The sequence below is a fragment of the Phymastichus coffea genome, unplaced genomic scaffold (assembly GCF_024137745.1).
Source record: "Phymastichus coffea isolate CEN01 unplaced genomic scaffold, Cenicafe_Pcof_1.1 PCOF00063, whole genome shotgun sequence".
NCBI classification, from domain to species: domain Eukaryota; kingdom Metazoa; phylum Arthropoda; class Insecta; order Hymenoptera; family Eulophidae; genus Phymastichus; species Phymastichus coffea.
The window spans coordinates 1,202,468-1,226,823 of record NW_026706874.1 but is presented as its reverse complement, the minus strand read 5'-3'; the positions used below and the strand labels follow the sequence as shown (position 1 = coordinate 1,226,823).

At 43.4% G+C, this 24,356-nt stretch overlaps 4 protein-coding genes across 14 annotated transcripts; 2 read left to right on the top strand and 2 right to left on the bottom strand.

Moving 5' to 3' along the window:
* Window positions 1–98: 98 nt before the first annotated feature.
* LOC131667285 (exportin-4-like) lies at window positions 99–6,982 on the top strand. Its single transcript, XM_058940639.1, has 12 exons — window positions 99–149; window positions 933–1,322; window positions 1,386–1,648; window positions 1,734–2,193; window positions 2,501–2,762; window positions 2,843–3,105; window positions 3,176–3,615; window positions 3,693–3,973; window positions 4,047–4,249; window positions 4,331–4,575; window positions 4,652–4,883; window positions 4,956–6,982. The coding sequence occupies exons 1-12, from the start codon at window positions 99–101 to the stop codon at window positions 5,241–5,243; spliced, it is 3,378 nt and encodes a 1,125-aa protein (XP_058796622.1). The 3' UTR covers window positions 5,244–6,982.
* Window positions 6,983–7,593: 611 nt separating this feature from the next.
* Window positions 7,594–13,445, bottom strand: LOC131667162 (dual specificity protein phosphatase 15-like). Of its 3 annotated transcripts, none has more exons than XM_058940410.1 (7): window positions 12,869–13,445; window positions 11,582–11,698; window positions 11,395–11,519; window positions 11,147–11,322; window positions 10,709–11,091; window positions 10,359–10,650; window positions 7,594–10,301 (listed from the first exon to the last, which is right to left on the bottom strand). In XM_058940410.1, the coding sequence occupies exons 1-7, from the start codon at window positions 12,887–12,889 to the stop codon at window positions 9,979–9,981; spliced, it is 1,437 nt and encodes a 478-aa protein (XP_058796393.1). In that variant the 5' UTR covers window positions 12,890–13,445; the 3' UTR covers window positions 7,594–9,978. The 3 variants fall into 3 exon arrangements, with proteins under 3 accessions (XP_058796393.1, XP_058796394.1, XP_058796395.1); XM_058940412.1 differs by having other exon boundaries at window positions 10,163–10,301; window positions 11,151–11,322; XM_058940411.1 differs by having other exon boundaries at window positions 10,160–10,650.
* A 739-nt stretch (window positions 13,446–14,184) lies between these two features.
* LOC131667273 (uncharacterized) lies at window positions 14,185–20,707 on the bottom strand. 5 transcript variants are annotated; one of them, XM_058940612.1, is made up of 6 exons: window positions 20,603–20,707; window positions 20,481–20,542; window positions 16,109–16,241; window positions 15,531–15,677; window positions 14,948–15,087; window positions 14,186–14,663 (listed from the first exon to the last, which is right to left on the bottom strand). In XM_058940612.1, the coding sequence occupies exons 3-6, from the start codon at window positions 16,211–16,213 to the stop codon at window positions 14,654–14,656; spliced, it is 402 nt and encodes a 133-aa protein (XP_058796595.1). In that variant the 5' UTR covers window positions 16,214–16,241; window positions 20,481–20,542; window positions 20,603–20,707; the 3' UTR covers window positions 14,186–14,653. The 5 variants fall into 5 exon arrangements, with proteins under 5 accessions (XP_058796593.1, XP_058796595.1, XP_058796597.1 ...); XM_058940614.1 differs by lacking the exons at window positions 20,481–20,542; window positions 20,603–20,707 and adding an exon at window positions 18,426–18,745; XM_058940613.1 differs by lacking the exons at window positions 20,481–20,542; window positions 20,603–20,707 and adding an exon at window positions 17,487–17,515.
* Window positions 15,592–24,305, top strand: LOC131667270 (protein phosphatase 1 regulatory subunit 16A). 5 transcript variants are annotated; one of them, XM_058940597.1, is made up of 8 exons: window positions 15,592–15,725; window positions 18,785–19,048; window positions 19,454–19,756; window positions 19,822–19,964; window positions 20,042–20,167; window positions 20,239–20,532; window positions 20,611–20,782; window positions 22,258–24,305. In XM_058940597.1, exons 1-8 carry the CDS (start codon window positions 15,692–15,694, stop codon window positions 22,575–22,577), a joined length of 1,656 nt encoding a protein of 551 aa, XP_058796580.1. In that variant the 5' UTR covers window positions 15,592–15,691; the 3' UTR covers window positions 22,578–24,305. The 5 variants fall into 5 exon arrangements, with proteins under 5 accessions (XP_058796580.1, XP_058796578.1, XP_058796579.1 ...); XM_058940595.1 differs by having other exon boundaries at window positions 22,240–24,305; XM_058940596.1 differs by having other exon boundaries at window positions 22,252–24,300.
* The last annotated feature ends 51 nt before the right edge of the window (window positions 24,306–24,356 follow it).

Below are 24,356 nucleotides of genomic sequence, written 5' to 3'. Positions count from 1 at the left end.
CTTTATTTCGATTACTGTATTGCTGTATTGTATTACTAAAACACATTTGCGTTTGAGATATAGCATTCGCACACACATAGACATTTGTAGCTTTAAAAATGGCGGACCAAGTGCTGCGCGAGCTGGAGACGGCGGCCCAAGCAGTTTTGGTAAGTGATTTTGATTAAATATTTGCGAAAAAAATGTTGCACAGCGTCAAGGAAACTCAAAACTATTCGACGTTTGAATTCGTTCGAAAAATACTGGTCGGTTACATTCGGTTTTCATTCTGGTTAGTAGATGTGTAGGTTAGGTTCTCTGCACCGAAAAACATTTTATTTCAACTTCAAATACGCCATTGAAAATGCAATAAGATGACGCATTTTTAGTTTTTTCAAGAACAGTTTTTAAATACGTGTGATTTTGGTGACGCACAGACAGTTTTTCACGTGATACAGAATTTCGATAAAATGACAATTTCAATTCAAAGAATGCACAGTGTGCCTTTTTTTATTAGTACATATTGGAACAATCGGCGCCAAAACTGACTATGATCAAAAATTAATGCTATTATGATATATAATAATTTCATAAGTGATGTTTGATTTTGATTACAATTAAACTTAAGAGTTTTTATATAAGCAATGTTTAACACAATTTTCTATTTATAAAGCCTTGAAATGCCTAGCCTTATTTTAATGTGTAGATCTTGAGTAAAAAATATGTTTGTGTGTAATTTTTAATGCTTCAATTATCAATTACAACTATTCTTGTGTCTCTCTAGAGTACAGTAATTGAGTTAAAATTATGTCACAAAGGTGAAGGTTACATATGCAGAATGGAGTATTGATTTTACAAATTTTACTGATTAGCAATTAAAAACTATTTAGATTTTTACCAATTATAACATCTCATTGTAGGTACTGTTATCAATTGCACTGCTTATTTTACAGGCACCTCCAAATCTTGTCTCTGCGCAGCAGAGACAGTCAGCAGAGGTAGTTTTCTTGGAATTTCGCAAAACCAAATCTCCTTATCAACTATGCAGAGAAATTCTTGAAAGGAGCGCAATAGATTATGTTCGATTTGAGGCCACTGGTGTTATCAAGATTGCATTGATCAAAGAATGGTCATCATTACCAAAATCAGATATTTTAGCATTAAGGCAATATCTACTACAGTACATAATAAGCAGACCAACATTAGCACCATTTGTCAGAGAAAGAATATTACAGGTTATTGCTATCATGGTTAAGAGAGGAAGTGTTGAGGATTTAGGGAAAGATAGGGAGGAAATTTTGAATGAAGTTGAGCAACTTGTTGTTAGTGGAGATTTACCAAGGGTAAGAATAACTTATCTTGTATTTTGACAAATTACTATTAATTAATTTCTACTTATTTTTTAGCAACTGTTAGGCTGTAGTATCATATCAGCCCTAATGCAAGAATACGCAACAACTGTGAAATCATCAGATGTTGGACTAACATGGGAAACACACTTCAAAGCAAAAAAGCAATTTGAAGTCACAACACTCAAGAGAATTTTCAAATTTTGTGTTCAAGTACTTAGTGAATTCATGAAGTCTGATATACAAGAACCTATGTTACCCTTAGTAAAGCAATTAATAGCTATTTGTGAAGGGGTATTGACTTGGGGATTCATCTATGTGTCCTATATCCTTTTCAAACTCTTTATACATATTATAACGCCATTATACATTTGAATTTTCTTTTATTATGATCTTTAACTCCAGTGCACTACCAAAAAGGTTAATTGGTGTTTTTGAAGCAGTTTATGAGTCTGACAGCAGTCCCACGCTTCGTTTGACAACTATGTGGAAAGATGTAATGCTAGACCCAGTAGTCGTTCAACTATTTTTCACAGCTTATTGGAAAATTCGAACAAATCCTCAGTTGGCTCATCATGCAAGAAATTGTCTGGTACAACTGGCTACCCTTAATGGAATTATGATGCAGTCTCCTGAAGTTAAATTACAGTATTTGACTAACTACATGCAAAGTTTGCTTAAACTTCTATCCAATATTGAAATAATCGATCAAGAGGCCATTGGTATTGCAAAGATATTCAATAAACTCGTGAATTTCTTTCGTAAAACAATATCATGTTTACCTGAGGATATACAAAGATCTTTTATAGATTATATGACTAGACTGACTTGCCTTTTCACTGAAGGTGCCTCGCAAGAAGAATCGGTACGTTCATTATTTTTCTATATTTTTCTTTTAATAAATCTTATGCGATATAGTTTTGAAATTCGCCTGACCTCCATACAACTAGATTCAAAATATTCATATGTTTGTGTAAATTTTCAGACTAAACGCAGTCGAAAGTTAGGTAAACGTACGTTTGACTAAGTGTATTTCAAGTCACGAGTGCGCGTGTTTGCATACTTCAACTTTTGGTTTTTTTTATCTTTCCTTTCTTTCTCGTCGTTGCTTGCCTATATGCTCGTCATGATGTTTGGCTTTCTAAAATGCTAATTATTACAACCGATTGCAGATGTGCGCCGACGACTGTTTGTACATGGAGGCTTTCGAGACAATGATGGAGACATGGATCTCAGTACTTCACGATCCACCGCTATTTCCAACGCAGCTTTGTCATCACAGTTCTATTCAAATTTTCAACACATATTTGCAATATCATCTGTCACCACCAGACGGGACGAGAGGTTCTGGAGGCAAAGAGTTGAACAACGAAGAAATCGATGCCACTGAAGAAGACGACAGGACAAAATTTAGGGATCAATTACAAAGTATTGGTTAGTACCTATTCATTATTTTATTACTTACTAATTTACTAATCACCACTCGACTTTTAATTATATAAATTTTTTTGTAGGTAATTGCGGCAGACGAATCCTAAGCCACTCTTTGTCACTGCTTGCTCGGCTACTTGAAGATCGAACAACCAAGCTGAAGGAGCTACTCAATAGGTTGGTCAGTCAACCCGAGGCTCTTAACATCTCCGGTCTCGGTTCCGCCGAGAGTTTATACGAAGATCTTCATTGGTTGGTGCTCATTGCTGGACACGTCTTATGTCTTGAAGCTGTTGGCGAAACACCATTGATGCCTGCGGAGATTATCCGTTACAGTATGGAACAGGTCTGAGCATAGTTTCAAATATTAAGTTCTGTTTATGATAATTCAAGTAATATTCTTGTATTTTCTGTAGACACAGCAAGGCCAAGTAGACGTCAACATTACTCTTCAATTACTCGCCTCACCACAGAGTAACCTGAACGACATAAACGGTGCAGAGCAATCAGCTGATCACACGATCCGTTTAATCGTGGCAGTTTTCCGCTTGAGCGAAGTTGCAAAAATTGCTATCAACTCGAATGCAGCACAACACTTGTCACCTGAACTCTGCAGTAGTATCGCTTGGTTTTTAAATCGATGGTCACTTAGCTATCTCGTCCCAAAAGAAACACTTTATTCCGAGCTCAGTCCTACTCTCATTCAAGCGTTTGGAGATGATACACCTGGAGCGTTATGGACCATGAATTTCTTGTTGGAAAAAATCGAGTGCTACATCAAGGCCTTCAAGGGTGAACCAACATTGATTACCGAAACTATTAATCTGCTTAATGTACTAGTAGATACGAATGAGAAGTAATTTTAATTTTTAATTGATTCGTTTGATATAATAATTGGTTAATAATTTTATTTATAAATATTTGTCTTTGCAGATCACAAACTTTGTTGAAAACCGAACGATTTGGCAATCTTGTTGAGCTAGCAATGAAAAGTTTTGGACTACCTCAAGTGGCCAAACGTGGTCTTATGAAAGCAATCGTTCTGGTTGGTTGCGCATTAAAAGACAACGAACGAAGTCGCCAATATTTTTCACAAATTCTTGAGCCGCTGCAGAATCGTTTCAAAGAGATTATCTGCAACGTAGAATTTCCACGGAACTATCATAGTGAGCAAATCCGCGTTCAAATGGTTGAGATTATAGAGTCCTATATAGGTAGGAAATAAAAATTCGTAAATTTCTAAACTGTGTTTTAATTTAAAATAAATATCGTATTTATGTTTTTCAGGTGTGGCTAAAGGAGTTACAAGCAACACCGCTAAAATTGTGACTCCTTATGCTTACTCTATTCTCGGAGAGTTTCCACGTATGTTGACTCTCTATCACAACTATCAAGAGATCGTCCAATTGATACTTGAATGTTCCAAGGTTTTCTTATGCTTCCTATCCGACAGTGATAACGTCCTCGAAATCTATTTGCACATACTACAGGTAACTATTTGGTTTTTAAGACACAATAATGTACAGTCTAATAAAAATTCTCTTTGTAATAGAAAAAAATTGTTTTTACAGGCCTACGCGGAATGCAACAGGAACAGAGTAACAATAGATGCAACGGCAGAAGAAGATACGTTCCAGGACATTCTATTACTTATGCAGTTAATCACTCAGATCGTCAGTTTTGACTTTATGCTGAATCCATTAACAGAGACAAGACCAGGACAAATTACACCAGCTAACGTTTTCTTTCATGGCTTCAATGTTATTATGCCAATGATGACGATCGAGTTGCTGAAATTCCCTACACTCTGTCTACAGTGAGGAAAAGGATAATAGTACACATTTTCCTATTTGAACTGGTTTATTTAAATCTATTTTCTTTTTCTTTTTCAGGTATTACAAAATGATAACTATCATTTGTGAAACGTATCCCGAAAAAGTCATAGGTTTACCTCCAGAAATGTTGTCGCAGATGTTAGTGTCGATAGAGCTGGGATTATACTCATTCGGTTACAAGATCACCATTCATTGTTGTGATATTATTCAGGTGATGGCTAAACACATTTATACAGCAGCAATGAAGAATCAGCAGCAGCCAAATCATTTAATGATGCCTTTCCTGAGCGTGAGTGTCGAGTACTGAACTTGTCAAATTAATTTATAGTTACATTTATTTTTGAGATCACCTTATTTTTAGCTACTGATGAACCTCATTCTAACGCACCAAATCAACTCGGACCTCATCCCAAATGCAAGCGTACCTCTGTACCATTTGATCTGTTGTTATCAGGATCAGTACAAGCAGATCGTGCAAAATCTAATAAGCGAGCAACCATCACAGTACACAAGCGAGAGGTTAGCAGCTGCATTCAACGCTCTAGCGGTTAATGTCGACTTTACTAACGAACGTGTTCACATGTTCAAGTTCCGTGATAACTTCGATAAATTCATCGTCGATGTCCAAGGTTTCCTCATGGTCAAGTAAGCGAAAGGAATACGAATGTAAATACGTACACGGCGTTTTCTTTTTTCCTTCCTTCAATTTTTAACTTATTTATTCGATCATCAAATGCTTTATAATTTACTTCTCAATTTATCAAATTATTACATGATGCTTTTTATTGAGAACGATGTGTGAACGAACGCACTTTTACTGTTTCGATAGTAAATTTTAACATGACTACAGATATGTAAACTACGTAAATAAGTGTAATTTTTGCAAAACGCTCCTCTCTATTTTTCAAAAGATTATAGGCATCTTTTAAAAATCTCAAGTAAATATAAATGATAATAATAAATATTACATGACTGATATCTTAATGTGTTACTATTTACAAGGTAAAAACAAAATGTGTCAGAAACTTAACTTTTTAATCGATTTACTTCATTATATAGCACTTTATAAAGATAAATAATTGTATAACTATACAATGTTTTTATGGAAAAAAATTCATTAATGCTTAAAGTTGTTTTTTTGCGGCGACAGAAGTACATTAAACCATCAACTTGTGTGAATAGCACCGAGTATATCTAAACGATCAAAAGTTATATTGAAAGTAATTGATAATTAATAAGTATCGTGAAGTATCGAATTTAAATAGTTCATAGATCTTAGAAAGATCAATAATGCCTTAGTTTAGACATTTTTGAAGTTCACAATGGTCTTGTTGCTTATAAGTCTAAAGATGTCTTAAATAAACGTATCACTACCTGTTGCGTCTGTACAGTCGACTGTTCAACCACAAACGAGATGAATGTAATTACTCTTAGCTGCCAGAAAAGGAAAAGACTATGTGCGCTAGGCTGTTATTATGATCTTGTACGTAAGAGTGAAATTCCCGAGAGAAATTGAACTTTGAAAATTGATTATTCGTAATAAATTAAGATAGGGACAACGAATTACGTCAAATCGATAACTCTTTATGCTTAATGCTGCAGATAATTTATAAGCATGATTTTTTTCCTTCGTTATTTAATTACGTGCAATCTTTATACCTTGATAGTCATTTCTTGCATCTCAACGTTTTAATTCTCACGAAAGCAACGTTACACGTTTGAGTTATCGATTACTATTTTTGCGTAATTGAAAAATACATTTCTTTTTTGCCGGTAAAAAATGCTAGTGACGCTATGGGTGCTGATCATCAAGTGATCGTAATATTGCATTACCGGTACAAGTTGTATATAAAACTAGGTTTGTAAATAATGAAAAGTAAGAAATAATCGAGAAGCAGGTGGGAAAAGTTTTGCGAACTATTTTCATAAGATTTATCGTTAGTTTAAAAAAAGAAACAAAGAAAAAGTGAAGAACGATTATTACTGAATAAGACGCAGTAAACCAAAATATAAAACTGTCCGAACGCGTCACATTACGTATGTACATATATATAAACTATAAATGTCAAAGAGGCTGCGTATAAGTGTCTTACTTATTGATCAATTTGCGATGTTGCGAGAGAGTGTGATTTACTTATTTATTCCTTTCAAAGTTTGATCTGAGTGTACATTGTTTACCCCTTTGCATTTCTTTTTTGCGGTGATTATTTTTTTTCTTCCTTTTTGAATGGTTTATCTTTTTGAGATTGGTTTCTAATTGTGAAAAAAAAAAACAAAAACAGTGATTTTGTTTTGATTGCTATATCGAGTGGCACGTTTCCTTTATGCGCGTTAAATTTTGTTTCTTTTTCTTCTTTGTGAAACGTAGGTGAAGCGTTGTTTACTTTTTGGATGTTTATTTTTCTCTGCGCTTTTTCGTTTGCCGTGTAAAAAATTATGATATATAAGTAGTTTGCGCCGAGAGAGAATATAGAAACTGCCAGATGTAAAACGGAGAAAAACGAAAAAATATTATTCCTAAATATTTGCTAATAAATAAAAATTTGTTTTAATTAAGTGCACTTACGTTGTTATTGATTTCTTGAGTGAAACCCTTGTATTCCGAAACCTCATAAATGTATATCCAATAATGGAAATCAATCAATTCGTTATTTGATATACTTGTAGTTGGAGTGAAATTTATAAGCAAATAATTTTTCATGTAATTTGAAATGAAAAAAAAAATTTAATTTAGAGAAAGTACAGTGATTTGATTCGATTGCATGTGCAGTTACAAATCAATGTTGTTCAGCGTTGAATAACTTTATCAACGTCGTATTCGAAATTATAGCACACTTGAAGATTACTAGCTATACGTTTAATATAATTTTCATTTATAATTATAAAACTTTGAAGTGTTTAGCGTGATTTTGCTGTATAGATTGTCAGTAAAAAAATATATTGGACCGTAATTGTATTACGAGTTTGGGTGTAAATGATAAAAATACGTAAAATTCAGGAGAAACGAATCTTTATTTATTCTTTCAATAAATATCATTTTTTTTCATCGTATGTATTTCAGTGCATAAATTTAAGATAGAGCATATATCGATGCGAGTATGATAATTCTCTTATAATACTTTTGCAGAAAGGAGACGGAAAACGAATTGTTCAAACGAGTGTCAAATATGAGTCTGCATATGGATACCGAAATGAAAGTGAGCTGCAGGATTGAATCGATGCGTTGACACCGAAATAGTAGCAATTGTGAATTTTCGAGATTCACTGAATAGGTGGAATTGACAAAGGCAAGTGAAACAATCACACTCAAATCCAACAGCTCTATCGATTTGCCCGCATACGATACGTCGGAAAAAAATGCCTCTCTCAAGTTTGAAGAATGATCCGTCGATTCCTCAACGATTCTGACTGTTCCTCGGCGCTCGCTCAGGTACGGAAACTGCGCTCTGTGCGTGATATAATTCCACAACACATCTACAGGATCCGCGCATTGCCGCGGCATAAACGAAAGTAGATCTCGAGGTTGCTTGAAAGGCTGGAGGGTGTCGAGTTTGTCCTCGTCGATTAACTCATCAAGAACCTTCACTTCGTCGCGAGTCGTTCCGTGTCGTGAAAAAATACGTCGAGTTTCCTATATAAGCTACGTTTTCGGCTAAAAACGCTCGTTTCGCTTCGAAGCGCCTCCGTGTCGCATCGTATCGCGAGCTCGTTCGTCTGCCGGCTCGACACTGCAAGGATCCGAGGAAAGGAGCGTGATTTACAACGTAATGCGTCGTGGGTGGAGTCAAAACATACGGCATCTCTGCGAACGCCTGCCGATCAATTCTCGGATATGCTAATTGCGAAAAACGCGTGCGCCGCTTTCAGCAACAACGGCATTCTCTGCCTGCAAGGTGCGCTCGTGATATGGATCGGAGCTTTGTAATTTATTGCTCGATTACATATGTATAAGGAACTCGTCTCGCAGCATCGTCACGTTGCTCCTCATCCTCCGGGTAAATCCTCATCTCTATATCTCGCATCATTATTATATATAATAGCACGTTTAAGCAACGTGTGCAGGCTCTTCCCACGCTATATCGCTTCGTTTATATACAAAAGTTGAGATATGCTGCCTAAGGTGTCTGAAGCCGTATGTCGAAGATTCTGCGCAATTTTCGTCGTCCCACTTTTTCTAAGTACATTGTAACACGCTTTTTTACCCATCGACTTGGATTCAGCATGGACACCTCGCAAAAATTCGAAGCAACGAAAGCGCCTTTCGCCTAACAAGTGCAGAGATCACGTGTGTATGTGTGTGTGTGTTCGTTTTTATTGCTATTGTCCCTATCACAATGAAACACACTTCGAAGCTTGAAGCTTTTTCTCCTCGTCAAAACGGAACAACAATATCTTCTCTTGGCAAGCTATCGTGAAATATCCGATCGTTGTGCACACAAGCTAAAGCTTTTTTATTTATACGCGCGTGTGTGTGTGTGTGTGTATGTGTCGCATCACAGATCAGCAATTCAGCAAACGTATGAAAAAATTGCACTCGCGTTAAAACCGCCATGCGTAATTTTATTCCGCTAGAGAAAGTTTCCGAAAGACCGGACCTGGTATAACGCAATCGTTGCCTAGCGGGCTCGTTTTTGTTGGTCCAAAGCTCGAGCGTGATTCGCTCGCGAAGCAAGTCTCGGAGACTATGCCCGCAGCGGAGTGCGTTCCTTCTACTATCTACAAACGTCGTATGAAAAATAACAATCGTCGATCGCCTTGATATGCATTTCATCGGGATGAAGGAGGTCTCGCTGACTGCTCGCCTCGAACACTGACGCGATGCTTTGGGTTTTCCTTGACTGTAAAAAAGTTGTCTAAAGCTACGTCGTGCTTCTCCCTCCCGTTACCTCGGCTATTACGTTATGCATGCTTTGAAATTTTGCAGTTGCGCTAAACAAGTTCAAAGACATTACTCTTACGTATTCTTTTTTTTGTTTTGCTTTGTTTTTTCGTCGTTGCCTACTTAATTACTAGTACGTGACATTTCATTGGATTAATTTTCTTATGCGCGTGCAAGTGGCTCTCGAAACATTTGCGCGGCTCTGCTTGCTCGCTTGGATTGCCGTCTCCGTTTGGTGCATGTGTGCTTTCGCGATCGTTGCATATTCAACTTTTGCTCACTTTGTAACGAGCGCGTAAAAGAATTAGTAGATTGCAAGCCAAGGCCGCCAATTTATCGGCAAGTCCATAGCGCGGCCATGGGTGGTCTACCGTTTCTTTTGCCCAGCGAGGCCGAAGCGAGCGCGTTACCGATCGAGCCGTGACCGGCAAATGCTACTGTCGAGCGGCTGGGCAAAAGGGAACAGTACGACGCGCGCAACCTGTTATTTCGTGCGTTTCGCTGGCTACGTGCTCCGAAACGCATCTCTGCCGCGCCGCTCGACGACGACGGCATACATTATTAAAAAAATACAATTTGCCTTGAGTCGGCAGCGGTCGCCTCGGCGCACCCGACTATACGCACGGTAATGAACTTTCCGCGAAGAAACGCCGAGAAAGTCCTGGCGCCCAGCCCCTCCCGTCCGTGCATCCGACGACGGCGCTATCGACGATGCATGGATCCTCCGGTGGGCGCCGCGCCTCAGCAGGGCGCGTGGCCGGCCAAGCAGGGGCAGCCGGCGTCCGGGCAGCCGCGCGGGTGGACGCGCCCGGGGCCGCGCTCGTGCACCTGTCGCAGGAGCCAGGGGTCACGGGCGGGCAGAGGGCGCGCGGGCCGCGTCCGTACCTGGGTGGCGAGCAGCGCCAGCCGGCGCTACGTCATCGGCGCGGAGGCCTCGCCCTTGGCGACGGGGGTGCCGGGGCGCAGGCGCCGGGGCCAGTGCTGCGGCGAGGCGGGCGGCGTGGCGCGCGGCGTGGCGGGCGCCGAGCCCGCGGCGTAGCGCCAGGGCGAGGGGGCCGTCGCGCGACTGCTGACCGGCGCCGAGCGGCCGATCGCCGACAGGCTGGACGTGCTGCCGCCGCCGCCGACGCTGCTGCTGCAGGCGACCGCCGCCGACAGGTCCAGCCGCGAGGCGACCCTGGAACAGCGCGCGCTCGTTGGTCTCGGCGGCTCGCGGGCGCGGGCGGGCGGCCAACCTGGAGGCGGGCGCGGAGCCGGTGTAGTAGTGCAGGCCGCTGGGGCCGCCGTAGGAGGGCCGCCCGGCCGAGACGCCCGCGGCGCTGGCCGAGCGCGGCACCTGCGCGGGCGAGGGCGGCGCGGAGGGCAGCAGCCGCGGCGTGGCCGGCGGCGTGCGGCCCGGCGTCTGGCCGCCGCCGGCCGAGGACTTGCGGCGCGCCGCGCGCTTGCCCGGCTGCCGGCAGAGGCCCGTGGGGCAGGCGCGGCCCAGCGCGCACTTGCCCTCGCAGACCTCGCGGTTCAGCGCCAGGCCCTCGTAGCTGAGCAGCGTCTGGCGGCAGGCCTCGGCGTCCTGGCTGGCGAGGGCGCGCGACGGGTAGCGCTCGCGCAGCCGCCGCCGCTCCTGCGCGCACAACCGGCGTTAGTCGGTCGGCCCGGCGGCCTGCGCGCGCGCCCACCTACGTCCTGCAGGCGCGTCGACTCGAAGTCCTCGAGCTGCTGCTGGAAGCCGACGTTGGGGTTGGCGACCGCGCGGCCCACGCGCACCACCTTCAGCGCGTCCTTCCACGAGAGGTCCGTGGTGCTCATGATGTAGGCCACCGCCAGCGTCACGCTGCGCGACATGCCCGCCAGGCTGCAAGCAGAGCGGCGCGGCCGCGGTGAGCGCGGCCCGGCTCGGCCTGGCCGGGGCCCTTCGCGCGCTTACCAGTGTATCAGCACGTTGCCGCCGCGTAGCCGCGCCGAATGGATGAAGTCGTTGCAGATGGGGAAGTACTGCGAGAGGTTCTGGTCGGGCGAGTCGGCCGCCAGGATGCAGAGGTAGTGCTTGTCCTGCCGACACACGACGAGGGGGGGGCGTGATGCCGCCTGCTGGAACGCGCGCCCATACTCACCGAGTGCAGCCGGCGCGCGGCGTCGTGGATGGCCAGGATGTGCGTGATCTCGAACCGCTCCAGCTGGGCGGCATCCTTGCTGTCGCGGTAGTTGCCCACGTACAGGCCGGGCAGCACCTGCGGCTCCAGCGGGCTCGCTTACTCCAACGCGCCGCCGGAGTTCGTCGACGCTCGAGCGCGCCGGGGCAGGCGATCGCTCGCTCGTCGAACTTCGGCAACGCGGTTTTCGCCGGGGCCGACGGTTTCTCGGCCCGTCAACTGAGCTCCGTTGGCGCTCCGACGGACCGCGTTTTTTTTTTCAATTTTGTCGGAACCTCGATTGGAATTCGGAAGTCGAAGAGGAGCGTACCGACCGTCGGCGAAGCTAGGACGCGAAAAGGGAAACCGAGCGAGACGTAGCGGCAGGCACGGGAGTGTGCCCAGGGCAAGCGAGGGCGCCGCGCGAGAAGGTGCCCTAAAAAGAAAAGACTCGGCGAGCCTCGGTGACTCTCGACGACTCTCGGCGGCGAGTGCGAGAGCCGCCTCGAGCGGCGATCGACGCGCGGGGGCAAAGCTCGCGACGACGCGCGATCGATTTCGCCTCGCGGCGCTCCACTTTTTTTCCTCGACCTCCCCCGCGAGCGGGAGCAGGAGGCCTCGCCCCGCACCGCCGCCTTCGATCCGATCCCGCGCGAATGTCAATCACGCTTGGACGCCGGCCAACGCCGCGCGGGACAATTGGGAGAGTTCGATCGCGGCTCGCCCTCGTCGGTATCAATTGGACCGCGATTAGCTCCCGCTGGGCGAGCCTTTGGCGACGCGGCGCTCTCCGTTGACCACGCCAGTTGCTCGTTCGCGAAGAGAGAAACTCGACTCGCCGCGCAGCGCGCAAAGACGCATTCCTCGAACGAGGCGCCCACTCCATCACTGGAGAAAGAAGCTTTGCACCCGCGCAATTTCTCGATCCCGGGATTTCCTCCCGAACGACTGCCGAACCTCGGCCGGAAAAAGTTAGCGCCGAGACGAAAGTAACGGAGAATAACGGAGGAACGGCAGCGATCCGCGGGAGGCTTCGACGCGACGGCAGAGGTCACGAGTCCGCGGTATTGACGAGCGCGCGGCCGCGCAGGGAGAGTCGCGAAGACAAAGGGACGACGAGCGGCCGCGCGCCGCAGATTGGATTGCGGACAGTGCGCGCGGCGAATGCGCCCGCCGCCACCCGCCGGGCGCGCGACCAGCCGGGATTCGAGGTGGTCGCAGCCTCGACCGAAGTGCGCTCGGCCGCCGGGGCAACGACGCGAGGGGTACCTTGTTCATGCCATTGCCCATGTTGCCACGAGGTGCGAGCAGTGGTGCGCGGCGAGCACGTGGCTGCGAGCCCCGCGCGCCTCCTATCCGTGGCGTTGGCTGTCCTCCAGCGACGACGTCCTTGGCACCAGCGGCTGCTCCTCGCGCCACCCGCTCCACGTCATGCCGTCGGCGCGCGGCGCCCGCGAGCAGTCGCGCGGGAGCCAACGACGAGGAGGCGGTCGCCGCCGCTGACGCCGCCGCCGCCGCCGCCGCCGCCGCTCACGGCACCCCGCGCGCGGCCGCAACGGCCAGCCGCGCGCCCCTGCACATCGCCGCCTGCCGCTGTCGCCGACGCGGGGCCTCGGGCGTGGCGGGCGGCTCGGCCGCGTCTCGGGTCCGCAGCCTCTTCGATCGACGGCGCCCTGCGCGCCCGCGCGACCCCGCGACGCGTGCTCCGCTGGCGAAGTGGCCTAGCCGACGGCTGGCGCTGGCGGCGCGTGGAGGGCAACGTCGCTGGCTGCTGGGCTGCTCATGGCGCGCGCGGACTGCTCGCGAAGTCGTCGTCGTCGTCGTCGTCGTCGGCGAGACTCGACTGCGAGACTCGTCGCGGAGCGGGGCTGCGCTCGCTGGCGTGCACATTGCAGCCGCGTGGCGCAAGCGCCGCTCGATAAAGGCTTATACTTTACGAGCCCGTCCCCCACCCCGCCCGCCGCCGCCGCTCCGCGGGCGGCCCGAAGCTCGACTCGCCGAGTTCGGACCCTCCGTGCGGCCACCGCCGGTGGCTCGATCGCTCGGCCCGCCGTCGACGTCCTGGCCAGGACCACACGGGGGCCGCGTGCGGCACGCCGAGCTGTTCCATTTGGGATTGCCTCGGCGCGGCGCCCCGCGATATTTGTTCGATATTCATTGCAACCTTGACTCGTAACAAATGCATTCCTAATGACGACCATACTTCCCGAGACTAGGTCTGACTGGAATTGCTCTTGATCATAGAGGACTGCTAGTGTCGCGCTCAGAACGGACTTGTTATAGAAGCAAATGCGATCATTACTATGCCGAAGCTGTTTCTTTTCCAAGAGAACAAGCGCAAAAGAAAGTTCCTCTTGAACTGTAAGTAAATTTAAACGGCGCGAGCCGTCGATAATTCAATCCGGAGCAGTCGTGATTTTGAAATGTTAGCGTGAGATATTAGAGGTCGGCCAATATTTCTTTCTCGAAATCATACTCGTATAATTGCAATGCAGATCCCGATGGCGAGGACTCTGTCTTGCGCAGAAATAGAAAGCAGAGCATTAGACGATATATTTTTAATTACGCACGGCTCGCGTTTGTAACAATTAAGCATAATATCGAGTCGGCTCTTGGAGCTTTCGTACAGCAATGAAACTTTGCGATGTAACGGAAAGATGCAACTCAAAGCCATTGATTGTGCAAAATGAGAATAAGTACAGGCAACGGTTACGAAGCAAAGATCCTTCGTCGGCATCGCTCTAATGACTTTGATTCGGTGAGCAGTGCAAAAAACGAAGAGTGCGTCCTCGGTTCCGGTCCACGCACACGTGCATACGCACGCCTCAAAAATAATAGCTCGACGAAGATTCCTTCGTCGTGGCTTGATGATAATTCTTTCATTCGCGAAGACTGCTGCGTCTGCTCGCAGAATCGAGGATCAACCTTGTCTTTCGCAGGACTATTGGAATTTTTGACTCGAGTGGCTGGTGGATTTTGCTATTGCGCTTTTATTTACAATTCACCTTATAAATTAGTCTTGCGAAAAATCGCGAGGTAGTTTCTCGGCAACGGCTAGTCCTTCCTGAAAGCATGAGATAAATCATATTTAGAGGTACGAGACGGCGATAAGACGATGAAAAAATTTCCCCGTTCCCTTGTTTTTGTTTTGTACGCGTGTTGCTTCGCTGAAATTCATTCAACGGATCTCCCGTAGCTCGCGCAAGTTATATTTAACCTTCGTTCGGATGTCTTATCTGACTCGAACGTATCGCGATTGCTTCGATAATTATCGATTCGAAAAATCAAATCTCGGAAAATCCATTTCAATCAAAAAATAAAAAAGGATATAGAAATATTTACGCTCACCTCTTACGTTCACTTGACTTTGCTTCCGCTGTGTCGCTGTTAGCCTTCAGCATGACAACGAGTCCCACTAGAACCACCATGATCCCGGTACACCTCAGCAGCGACGCTGGCTCGTCGAAGACCAACCATCCAACGACAGTCTACGCCCAAAAGTAAGCTAATTGAGTCGTATACGAAAATAGACGCGACAATAGACCCTTTTTCCTCGCTCTCTCGCGGAAAAATTGGAGCGTGCAAGAGGCAAGAAGAAAAAGAAAAAGAAGGAGGGGCCGCGACGACGCTGGTTAATTTGCCTCCTCTCGGTTCGGATTCTCGCGCGTAAAATTGGGCAGCCGAGGAAAGGGCGAATCTCGCGTAGCAGAGCCCTCGTAGTACACGTGCCCCGAAGCGACCACGGCGAGCGAACTTCCCTCCCCACCTCGGGGGGCAGAGCGAAGGCCACAGCCGAGCAAACAAGGCGATGGCAAAAATCCGGCCGCGCGCAAGAAGCCGAGAGATAAGCGCGAGCGATAAGGAGGCGAGGTGCTCCTCTGCTCTCTCTCTCTCTCTCTCTCTCTCTCTCTCTCTCGCGAGGAGTACTCACCGAGCACAGGTAGTTGACGGCCGCTGCGCCGGCGACGGCTGCGAGCGAGGAGGCCGACCTGGCCAGCGCTCGCGAGAACAGCGTCAGGCTGAGCGTGTTAACCAGCAGCATCAGGCCGAGCAGCCACAGCTTCCACAACAGACTCCACTGCGCCGCGGAAAATGACGTCGAAGAAGGATTACGGCGATCCGAACGGTGAGTCGTCCTCGACGCACGTTGTTGTTTTGTTCGTTTGGGAGCGAGCGCGCGACTTCGTTCGACGGTCTTCTCAAGGTCGATTCCGCGAGCTGCAGGGGGTGATCCTCGCGACTCGCCTTGCTCGCGCATACACGCGTAGTCGGTGTCACCGCGGCCGACCTCGAACGGGACCGAGTCTAGAAAGATCAAACGCGCGCATCCCCCTGTCGCATGACGCGTACAAATTTCGATCTGTAGAACATGCCATTTGCAAGATCGTCTCTTTTACGTAACGACAGCAAAAAAGAAAAATTCGCTAACTAGGTCGTAAAATTCGGAACAACGGTATACAAACTTCAAGGTTTCTTTCCCAGACATTATAATTCAATTGTATTGTTTACCCATTCGTGTATCCCGTAAAATCCAGCGAGTTTAGCCAAGACGCTACTGCCAGAGCCCAAAAAACCCGAGAATATCGCCAGTTGTATCGCCGATTTCCCAGCCATATCTCGTGATTTTTTTTCTTGTCGATTCCTGCCGAGAAGACAAGTAGTACAACACAATTGTTTGATTAAAATCTTCGGAGTAATCGAGATACGATATAGAGATAACGAAAGAGATCGACTACGTGGCTTCAGCGACATTTCATCATTATGCTTCACGAGTATATCCGAGCACAGCGGGATTGTCTCCATTGCCAATGTAAATGGCAATGAAATCGAACGATCAATCAGATCAGTGCTCGAAATAATGGGAACCGTCCGTTCGACGATAACGGGTTTGCGTACACGCGGCGACGGGGGGGAAATATAAATAAAAAACAAACATGCTCGATAACGGGCCGAGCGGAAAAAGCTGGAAGTTGTAAGAGACGCGATTGAAATATTTAACACTGCGCGCGCTTTCATACATGCGATCCTAGGGCTGTGATAAGAGAAGACGTTCGCGAAAGGAAAAAAAACATTTACGAAAGCAATGCTCCCGAGAGGGAAAAAAAACTTTCGAGCATTCAAATTAATTAATCGAGGGAAACCAGGTTCCTCATTGCTTGGCTGCGGAAAATGCTAATTGGGTTGTACCACCGCGCCGCAGTGCCCCCGATTTCTCTCCCGTGCATAGAGGAGCCTCGCGCTTCAGTGTCATTTTTTGGGAAAACACTTTGTTTACTATGATGAAAAAAACTGCACTGTAGGTCTTAAAGTAAATCACAACTGGCTAACATTAACTATTAGAAAGGAAATCGAAAATCTATAAAAGCATCTAAAAGTAAAATGTGCGTGATGAAATATTAGATTATAATATGTAGTTCGCAGACAAGCAACTAAATCAATTACGTTGTTAAAAGCAACTAACGAAGTAATGGCTCGTCAGTGCGCGACGAATGCATGTGTATGTAGATGTGTGTACGCAATTTTTCAAAACAATTTATGAAATAAAAACTTTAATTATCTTAGAGATAACCTCTAGTAAGACCTTTCCCTAACATGTATTTGTTAAAATAATTATAAAAAATAAGGCATGCAGCAAAGTACAGTGAAAAAACGAGAAAATGCATTGATCTAAATATAATCGACTATCAACCACGCACGCGACCCTGTCGTGAATTCCTTCAAAAATAAACAAAAAAACCAACCTGTCATAGAATGCAAGTGTCTCGTGCAAATTTGTGTAAAACAAAAAATTAACGGCGTTCCATAACCTTTCCCTTCCTTTTCGAAGAATGCAAGCAAACCGGCTGTCTTGTGAATATCGCAAAAAAACTCTTTGCCTCTCACGTACTAGTCGAAAAAGGAACAAAATGCAGCAGCAGCAGCAACAGCAGCACGCTTGTGCACCGAGACGCCACCATCGGGAAGAACAACCGTTCGCTTAACAGGTAGTTTAAAAATGGCGGCGGGCACGTAGTATATGTATGTACCGTGTGTGTTTCTCCTCTCCTGCTCGCGTGATCTTTCGCAGACGGAGTGCAGAACTGCATCACCGATGTCGTTCACCGGTGATGTACCTTGTCTCCAGGTGATCATAGCTCATTTGTCAGTGTTAACGCTGTGTTTCTCTTTTCTTTTCAAGAGTAAGCGCGCGAGTGTGCAATGTGTGATTAGGAATGCGACGAGGTCGTTAGCCCGGAACACCCGTTCGTTTCTTTCATTTTTTTGTATTGCATAGATGAGAGAGAAAGAGAGAGCGAGAGCGCAGGTGTGCGATGTTTTATTTTCAAACACACATTCGAGTATCCAGCCTTCACGCTAAATCAGTATTATTTTTATAAAGGCGCGTAAGGTTTTATTGATTTGCAGGTGGCAAAGAAAAACATGTGATTTTATAAAAAATAATACTATCGAGATAGCGAGTGGTTGCAGTAAGGTATCTGGTGGTATGGTTGTGTGGACGTCAAGTTTAATTATGAGGATAAAATTGTACATGCGTTTGTTTGCCTTTGTGAAATTGATAAAAGTACCCAAATTGATGTCTCAATAATTGATTGGTGCCAGTGTTTTTGGAAATTTTTTTCGTGATTTCATTCTTCACTGATGTCTTTGTTTGAGTATCAATCAAAACACAATTGTTTCACAGTTTAATTTTCTAAATTTCAATGCATATCAGTGAAATCTTTCTAATCTAATTTTTTACTTGTTCTTCTTGCATAAAGTTAACAAGTGAAAATAAGTATATTTCATAGATAGATATCATGATATGTTTCAATTAAACTATTCTTACCTTGAAAAAATTAAGATTGCACTTGCTTACGTACATGGACTTCTCTCCATTCTCAATGGAACAGTTGTTCAAATATTGCCACAAGACTCAACCAAGTATTCAGCGACTGATAAAGTCCTGTGGCAAGCTAAAATATCTGTACATTGTTCACTTTCTCAAATCAGTTTTGCGGTAACTCCTATATCGTATGTACTCTTCTGTTAAACAATGCCTCCTAGTTTTTCATTTATATACTTTTGAAATACTGAGAAATGAAGTCTACGTATGCTAGGCAGCAAGGTATCTTGCGTAATATCTGAATTCCAACAAATTAGATTTTATGGATAAGTGTGCAAAAACTAATTGAATAAAATGCTTAGGTAAATATAGTTGTAAGAACCACAAATACGTAAGCATGGAGCATGCAGACTTGGTGGCGGAGATGGTGCATGTCGAAAGACTGACCACTCAGGAGAGGTTGCACCTGGCTCGCCACAGGAGACTGCAGCAGCTCAAAGTCTGGAGACAACGGGAGAAGGAATGGCTTCGACATCAGATCAGACATACCAGCACTAAAAAGCATATTTTCTTTAGTGACAGTGTCATGCTTCTAGAAGCTGCAGCCAGAAATGATATCGATGAAGGTATATGGAAACTTCTAGACCCTAATATTTCAGCAAAGAAAAGCTAATGATGAGTCACTGTAAAATTCAAACAAAAATTTATTACTTGCTTATTTGTTTGGTTGCTCTTATTGGAAAACAACTTTTATTTAAAAATTGTGAAATTGTCATATAGACCGTTCTAAAATTCTATTATTTCATAATTAGTTTGTTAATTGATGAATAATTGTTGAGTATGTGAATGGTGAGAAATGTTTCAAAGCTAATTTTTCTGAAATGTAGACTTGTCTTATATGTCCCCATTACTTCCATCAATGAATTTAAGCTGAAATCAATGCCAGCGAAACTGGCATCATTCCCACTTGGCCCTTATCTATTTTCACCTAGATTCAGTTCAAACTGTCAAACAACTTTTTGGCTTCGTAGTGAGGCGATTGTTGAAAAAAGGAGTGAATCCGGACTCAACTAACGAGGACGGCTTGACCGCGCTTCATCAATGCTGCATCGACGACAACGAGGAGATGATGAAACTGCTGGTGGAGTTTGGTGCAAACGTCAATGCGGAAGATAGTGAAAAATGGACACCTTTACACGCTGCAGCTACTTGCGGGCATTTACATCTTGTCCGTTATTTAATAGCCAAAGGAGCTAATCTGTTAGCTGTTAATGCCGATGGTAATATGCCTTACGATATCTGTGAAGATGAGAAAACTTTGGATTGCATTGAAGGTACGATTTTCGATGAATAAATGAGGATTGCAACTTTTTGACCGATTGGTTAATTGTTATTTTAGGGGAAATGGCACGTCGAGGAGTCACGCAGGAATTGATCGACGAGACTCGAGCTTCCACCGAAGTTCAGATGCTTAGGGATTTGCAAAAAATCGCTTCAATGGGCGGCGAACTAGAATATAAAGATCATCAAGGTGCTACACCTGTGAGTGATCGCAATAATAATTTTCGATGCTTTTTGCTAGTGTTACAAGTATGAATGTGGAATTTATTCATTTTTAGCTTCATATAGCAGCGGCAAATGGTTACTTGAGGGTAGTTGAGTTCCTCCTCGATCAACACGTATCTACAGATTGCGAAGACAACGATAAGTGGCAACCGGTTCATGCTGCTGCTTGTTGGGGACATGTAAATTCTATCTTAATAAAATTAATTACTTGCTGATAGATTTCTTAATGTATTTTTCTTAACCATTTTAGTTGGAAGTTTTGGAGTTACTCGTTCAAAATGGCGCGGACTTGAATGCAAAAAACAAGCATGATGAAACGCCAGCGGACATATGCGAAGATCCCGAGATACGTGAGAGAATAATGGAATTGAGGACCGAGCAAGAGAGTAAAAAGTTACGTGAAGCCCAGAACAGGCGAGTGAGAAGGTCACACAGTATCAATACTAGGACGCAGAGCGTTCGAAGAACTTCCATTAGGGACAAAGTACTTACTACGAAGAAAGATGCTCAAGAGGAGGCAAGATTGAGGCTGCAAGCTCAACAGGTGAGTTTTCCTATCGAGGAAAATTAGATTTATTATCGTTACAGAAATTTCAAACTATTTGTATCATTACTTTTTAAGCACACGTATGGTAATCCAGCTGTAAGCCTGCCACCGTCGGAAAATAGTTCAGGTGGTCTAGACAATACTCACGACGATACAGACTCGACAGCCTTAACCCCTGCGGTGCGTCGTGCTCCCGAGGGCAAGGACAACGAATCGTTTTTGCACGAGGATGTGGATCGCGACTCAGGTAGATATCGCAACTACTTTCGCTTGCATTGGTTGTGGTACAGTAGACTCGTGTGGTGACAGACAAAGCTTCGCGAGTTTATACATATGTAATATTTTAGAGCGCGCGTGTGTGTACATACACGTGTGGATTTTTAATTAGTTTTTACACATTCTGTGATCGTTTACATTTACCTATGTTGTCTCTGTGTGTTTTGCTCATTTCTCTTTCGGCGGCACCTTCTCATCCATTCATCGTGAGGTCAGTTTTCTACGTAACCTTCATGTTTCTATAAGTGTAGATTAATATTCGATCTTACATATTTTCTATTTTATCTAAAGTCTGATATTATCTGTGAATTTATTATGCCAAATTGTATACGTCGAATTTTTCTCGCTCGAAACTTTTTTTATATAATCTCAGGTGCTGCTCATTAGTCTTGTAAGAGAGTTTGTTTCAATTGTGCGCGTCGAGGTACATAGATCTTTTTACATTTCCTGCACATCGATACATGTTTCCTTGATTTTGTTTATTTTGCTGTTTTTAAGTCATCGGGTGTACGTACATGGCATATGAGTGTTCTGTTTAATTTTCTTTATCTATGCGTGGAGACACTTTCCAAGATACGCAGCGAGTTTCAGTAAATTCAGAATATGTCTTATCGCACGTACGAAGCGCAAGATATAAAATATTGATGCTGTGATGAAGCAATTGAAATTTCATGTCACTTCCGTTTGTGTCTAGCTGTTTTTTATCACTTGTAACGATTAATGAATGATTGTATTGTTCAAATATTTTCGAGCAATCCGTGTAGCATAGACGTATCCAATAGTGGTTATGGCCTAAAAGCGTGTTATCACTTATCGCACTTAGCCGGGAACAGAATCTCTAGGCACGCGTGATTGTAAATTAGTCAATTTATCTGGAGAACATATCAGCATATAAGCATGAAGCAATAAATCAATCTCTTTTTCTTCTCTCTTGCTCGCTCTCATAGTGGATTGTACTTTATATAAATGCGCTATCGTTCTTGTAGCTCTTACTTTCATTTTTTGTAAATCTATAAAAGTAATATACAATTTGTAGATGTAGTTAGATTAAAATTTAGCATTTATTTCTTGTGATTATAAAAAACAGCGACTTTTAGTCTTGAATATAATTGTTATTTAGCAATAAATTTATCACGAATATATTTATGTTTCTTCTGCACTATGATACCTATCTTAATCTCATGCGAACCAATATTACTATACTGATATTTTTTGACGCCAAACTGCGTTTGTAATATCTAGCTCTCTTTTCACATTCTTGACAAATTTATGTTATTCTGCTTCAAATGTTGAAGAGAAAACACCAGTTGCTATCCCGAAAATTGCCTGCATGAAAGCACCATAAAGCGCGCATGAAGGTGGTGGTGTATACTTTAGTGTTGTCCCATAAAGTTCGCAAGAGTTTAACGAGAAAAATCCAATAACCAGAGCTTTTGCCAGACACAGCATTGCCGCGACAGCATCAGCAACAGCAGCCGCAACCACAGCAGCAAATCGAGACGACGTCCAATGGTAAAATCAACATCCATGTGTCGGTAGTGTTTGTCAAGTCGCTGGCCGATCTGAAAAAGCAACGCGCGCAAAATCGTACCAGTCAAGGCCAACCTCCCGGTATACCGACCGATTCTAATGGCAATGGTATCGTCGCTACTGTACCTACCATATCTGGAGTTACTGCGAATGACGATTTCAGGAGGTTCACTGGCAATACCAGTGATATCGTTGGAGATAGTCGAGGCGATAAGAGCTGCTGCTGTGTTATGTGAGGAGTGCTTCCGCTAAGGCCGAAATACCGGTTTACAAAAGCTATCTCTTTATTGTTTTTTTTATGTTAGTTTTTGAATTACTGTGCACGTTTGTTCGTGATGATTTTTTTTTGTAAGCCCAATTTTTTTTCAGACTTCATTTCTTTTTTACTTAAACATCTTTTAATCAATTTAAAAACCAAGCTTTCTTGGTTTAAAGACAAAACGGATTTTCTCAAAAGCATTGTTTAAAAAATAAAGCTCCATTTTCGCGCCATCTGCTACATGATTAATAAGTACATGAAACCCGCGAAAAAAGAAATTGACTTGTGTAATGATTATCGATTCTTCTTTTTATCTTCTCTCTTGTAAATATGCTTTAAACGAGTTATGTGTATATTACCCTAGATAGTCGTCGTATGGAATTGATTTATTTTATCACGCGAGCGTTGTGTAGCTTAACTTATTTATTGTTCGTCTATGCACAAACATTCCTCATTTTTATATATCATTACGAACGATATATGCAAATCGACCAACTTGACGTTTCAAAATATTAAAACACGGTAGGCACAAATTCTGTCGCTATAACAATAATTTTCAAATAATTGTAATAAACTTCAGGTGAAATTGTCGGCGACTGCCACACCTAATAATATATACATATTTTTTTATTAAAAATGTTTTTTAGAAGCTCGTAGTTACAAATTTCGTCCATTTTACTTGTAAGTGGATCAAAAAGAAAGGAAACGTAACACACTCTACTAACAATAATGAAAAACGATGAAACAGACTACAAAATACGTACTTTGATGGTCCGTCAAAGAAATCCAATAGACTTATCATTTAATTTTTTTATCGATTACTATATCGCTATACGCAAATGATGTTAAATAACAACGTTTGAAAATCTTTAACCCGAGTACTTAACGTTAAAAGTATTGGTGAATAAACGAAAAATGTAGAACGTGTGATTTTTCTGCGTCGTCTTCAACGATAATGAACTCTGTGAAAATTAAAAAAATTCACACTCCACGTATTGTATATTCCTTGTTACGATGAATAAGGAATTTATCTTTGTTCCAATTTGACAGCAATACTTTTACTCGAAACGGTTTGAGCGTTTTATGTGTAAGTGAGCAAGCGACGGCTGAAGCTGATGGTTATATTGTAAATTTTATTATCTATATATAATATTGAAAATGTTTATGATCATTGCGCTTCTGAAGAATCTTTTCTTTTCTATTTTTTTCTGTAATATTTTCAAAAGTGAGAATTTTATTTGTTGATACGATCATTCATTTACTTTTTAAGTCGTAGATTTATATACGAAAATTTTTTGAATTTTAGAAACTTATTGACTATTTTCTACCAAAATTTTATAAATGACATATTATAATGTTACGTTAAAAAAAGATTGAATGAAAATGGAAATCCTTGCGAAAAGTTTTTGATTTGAAATTTCAAGTACATGAAATTTTACGTGGCAAACATTTTTCGGATCAGTAATAATAATTTTATTGAAAAATTATGTTGTATAGCGCTGCGTTAGTAATTTTTTACTCTTCATTATTGTACCTGCGTACAAAGATTTTTTAAGCTGTAAGATCTTTTTAATAAGGAAGTATTTGAGTCACTATTTTATTTAGATTGTATTACTATTTTATTACGATGTATATTTATATTAGCATCGATTCAATAAGACTTGTATAATTTTTTCATAAGAATACGCTTGTTTCATATTCTAACTTTATCTCAACTTGAAATAAAGATTTAAGATTTTGAAAATATCGCTATCAC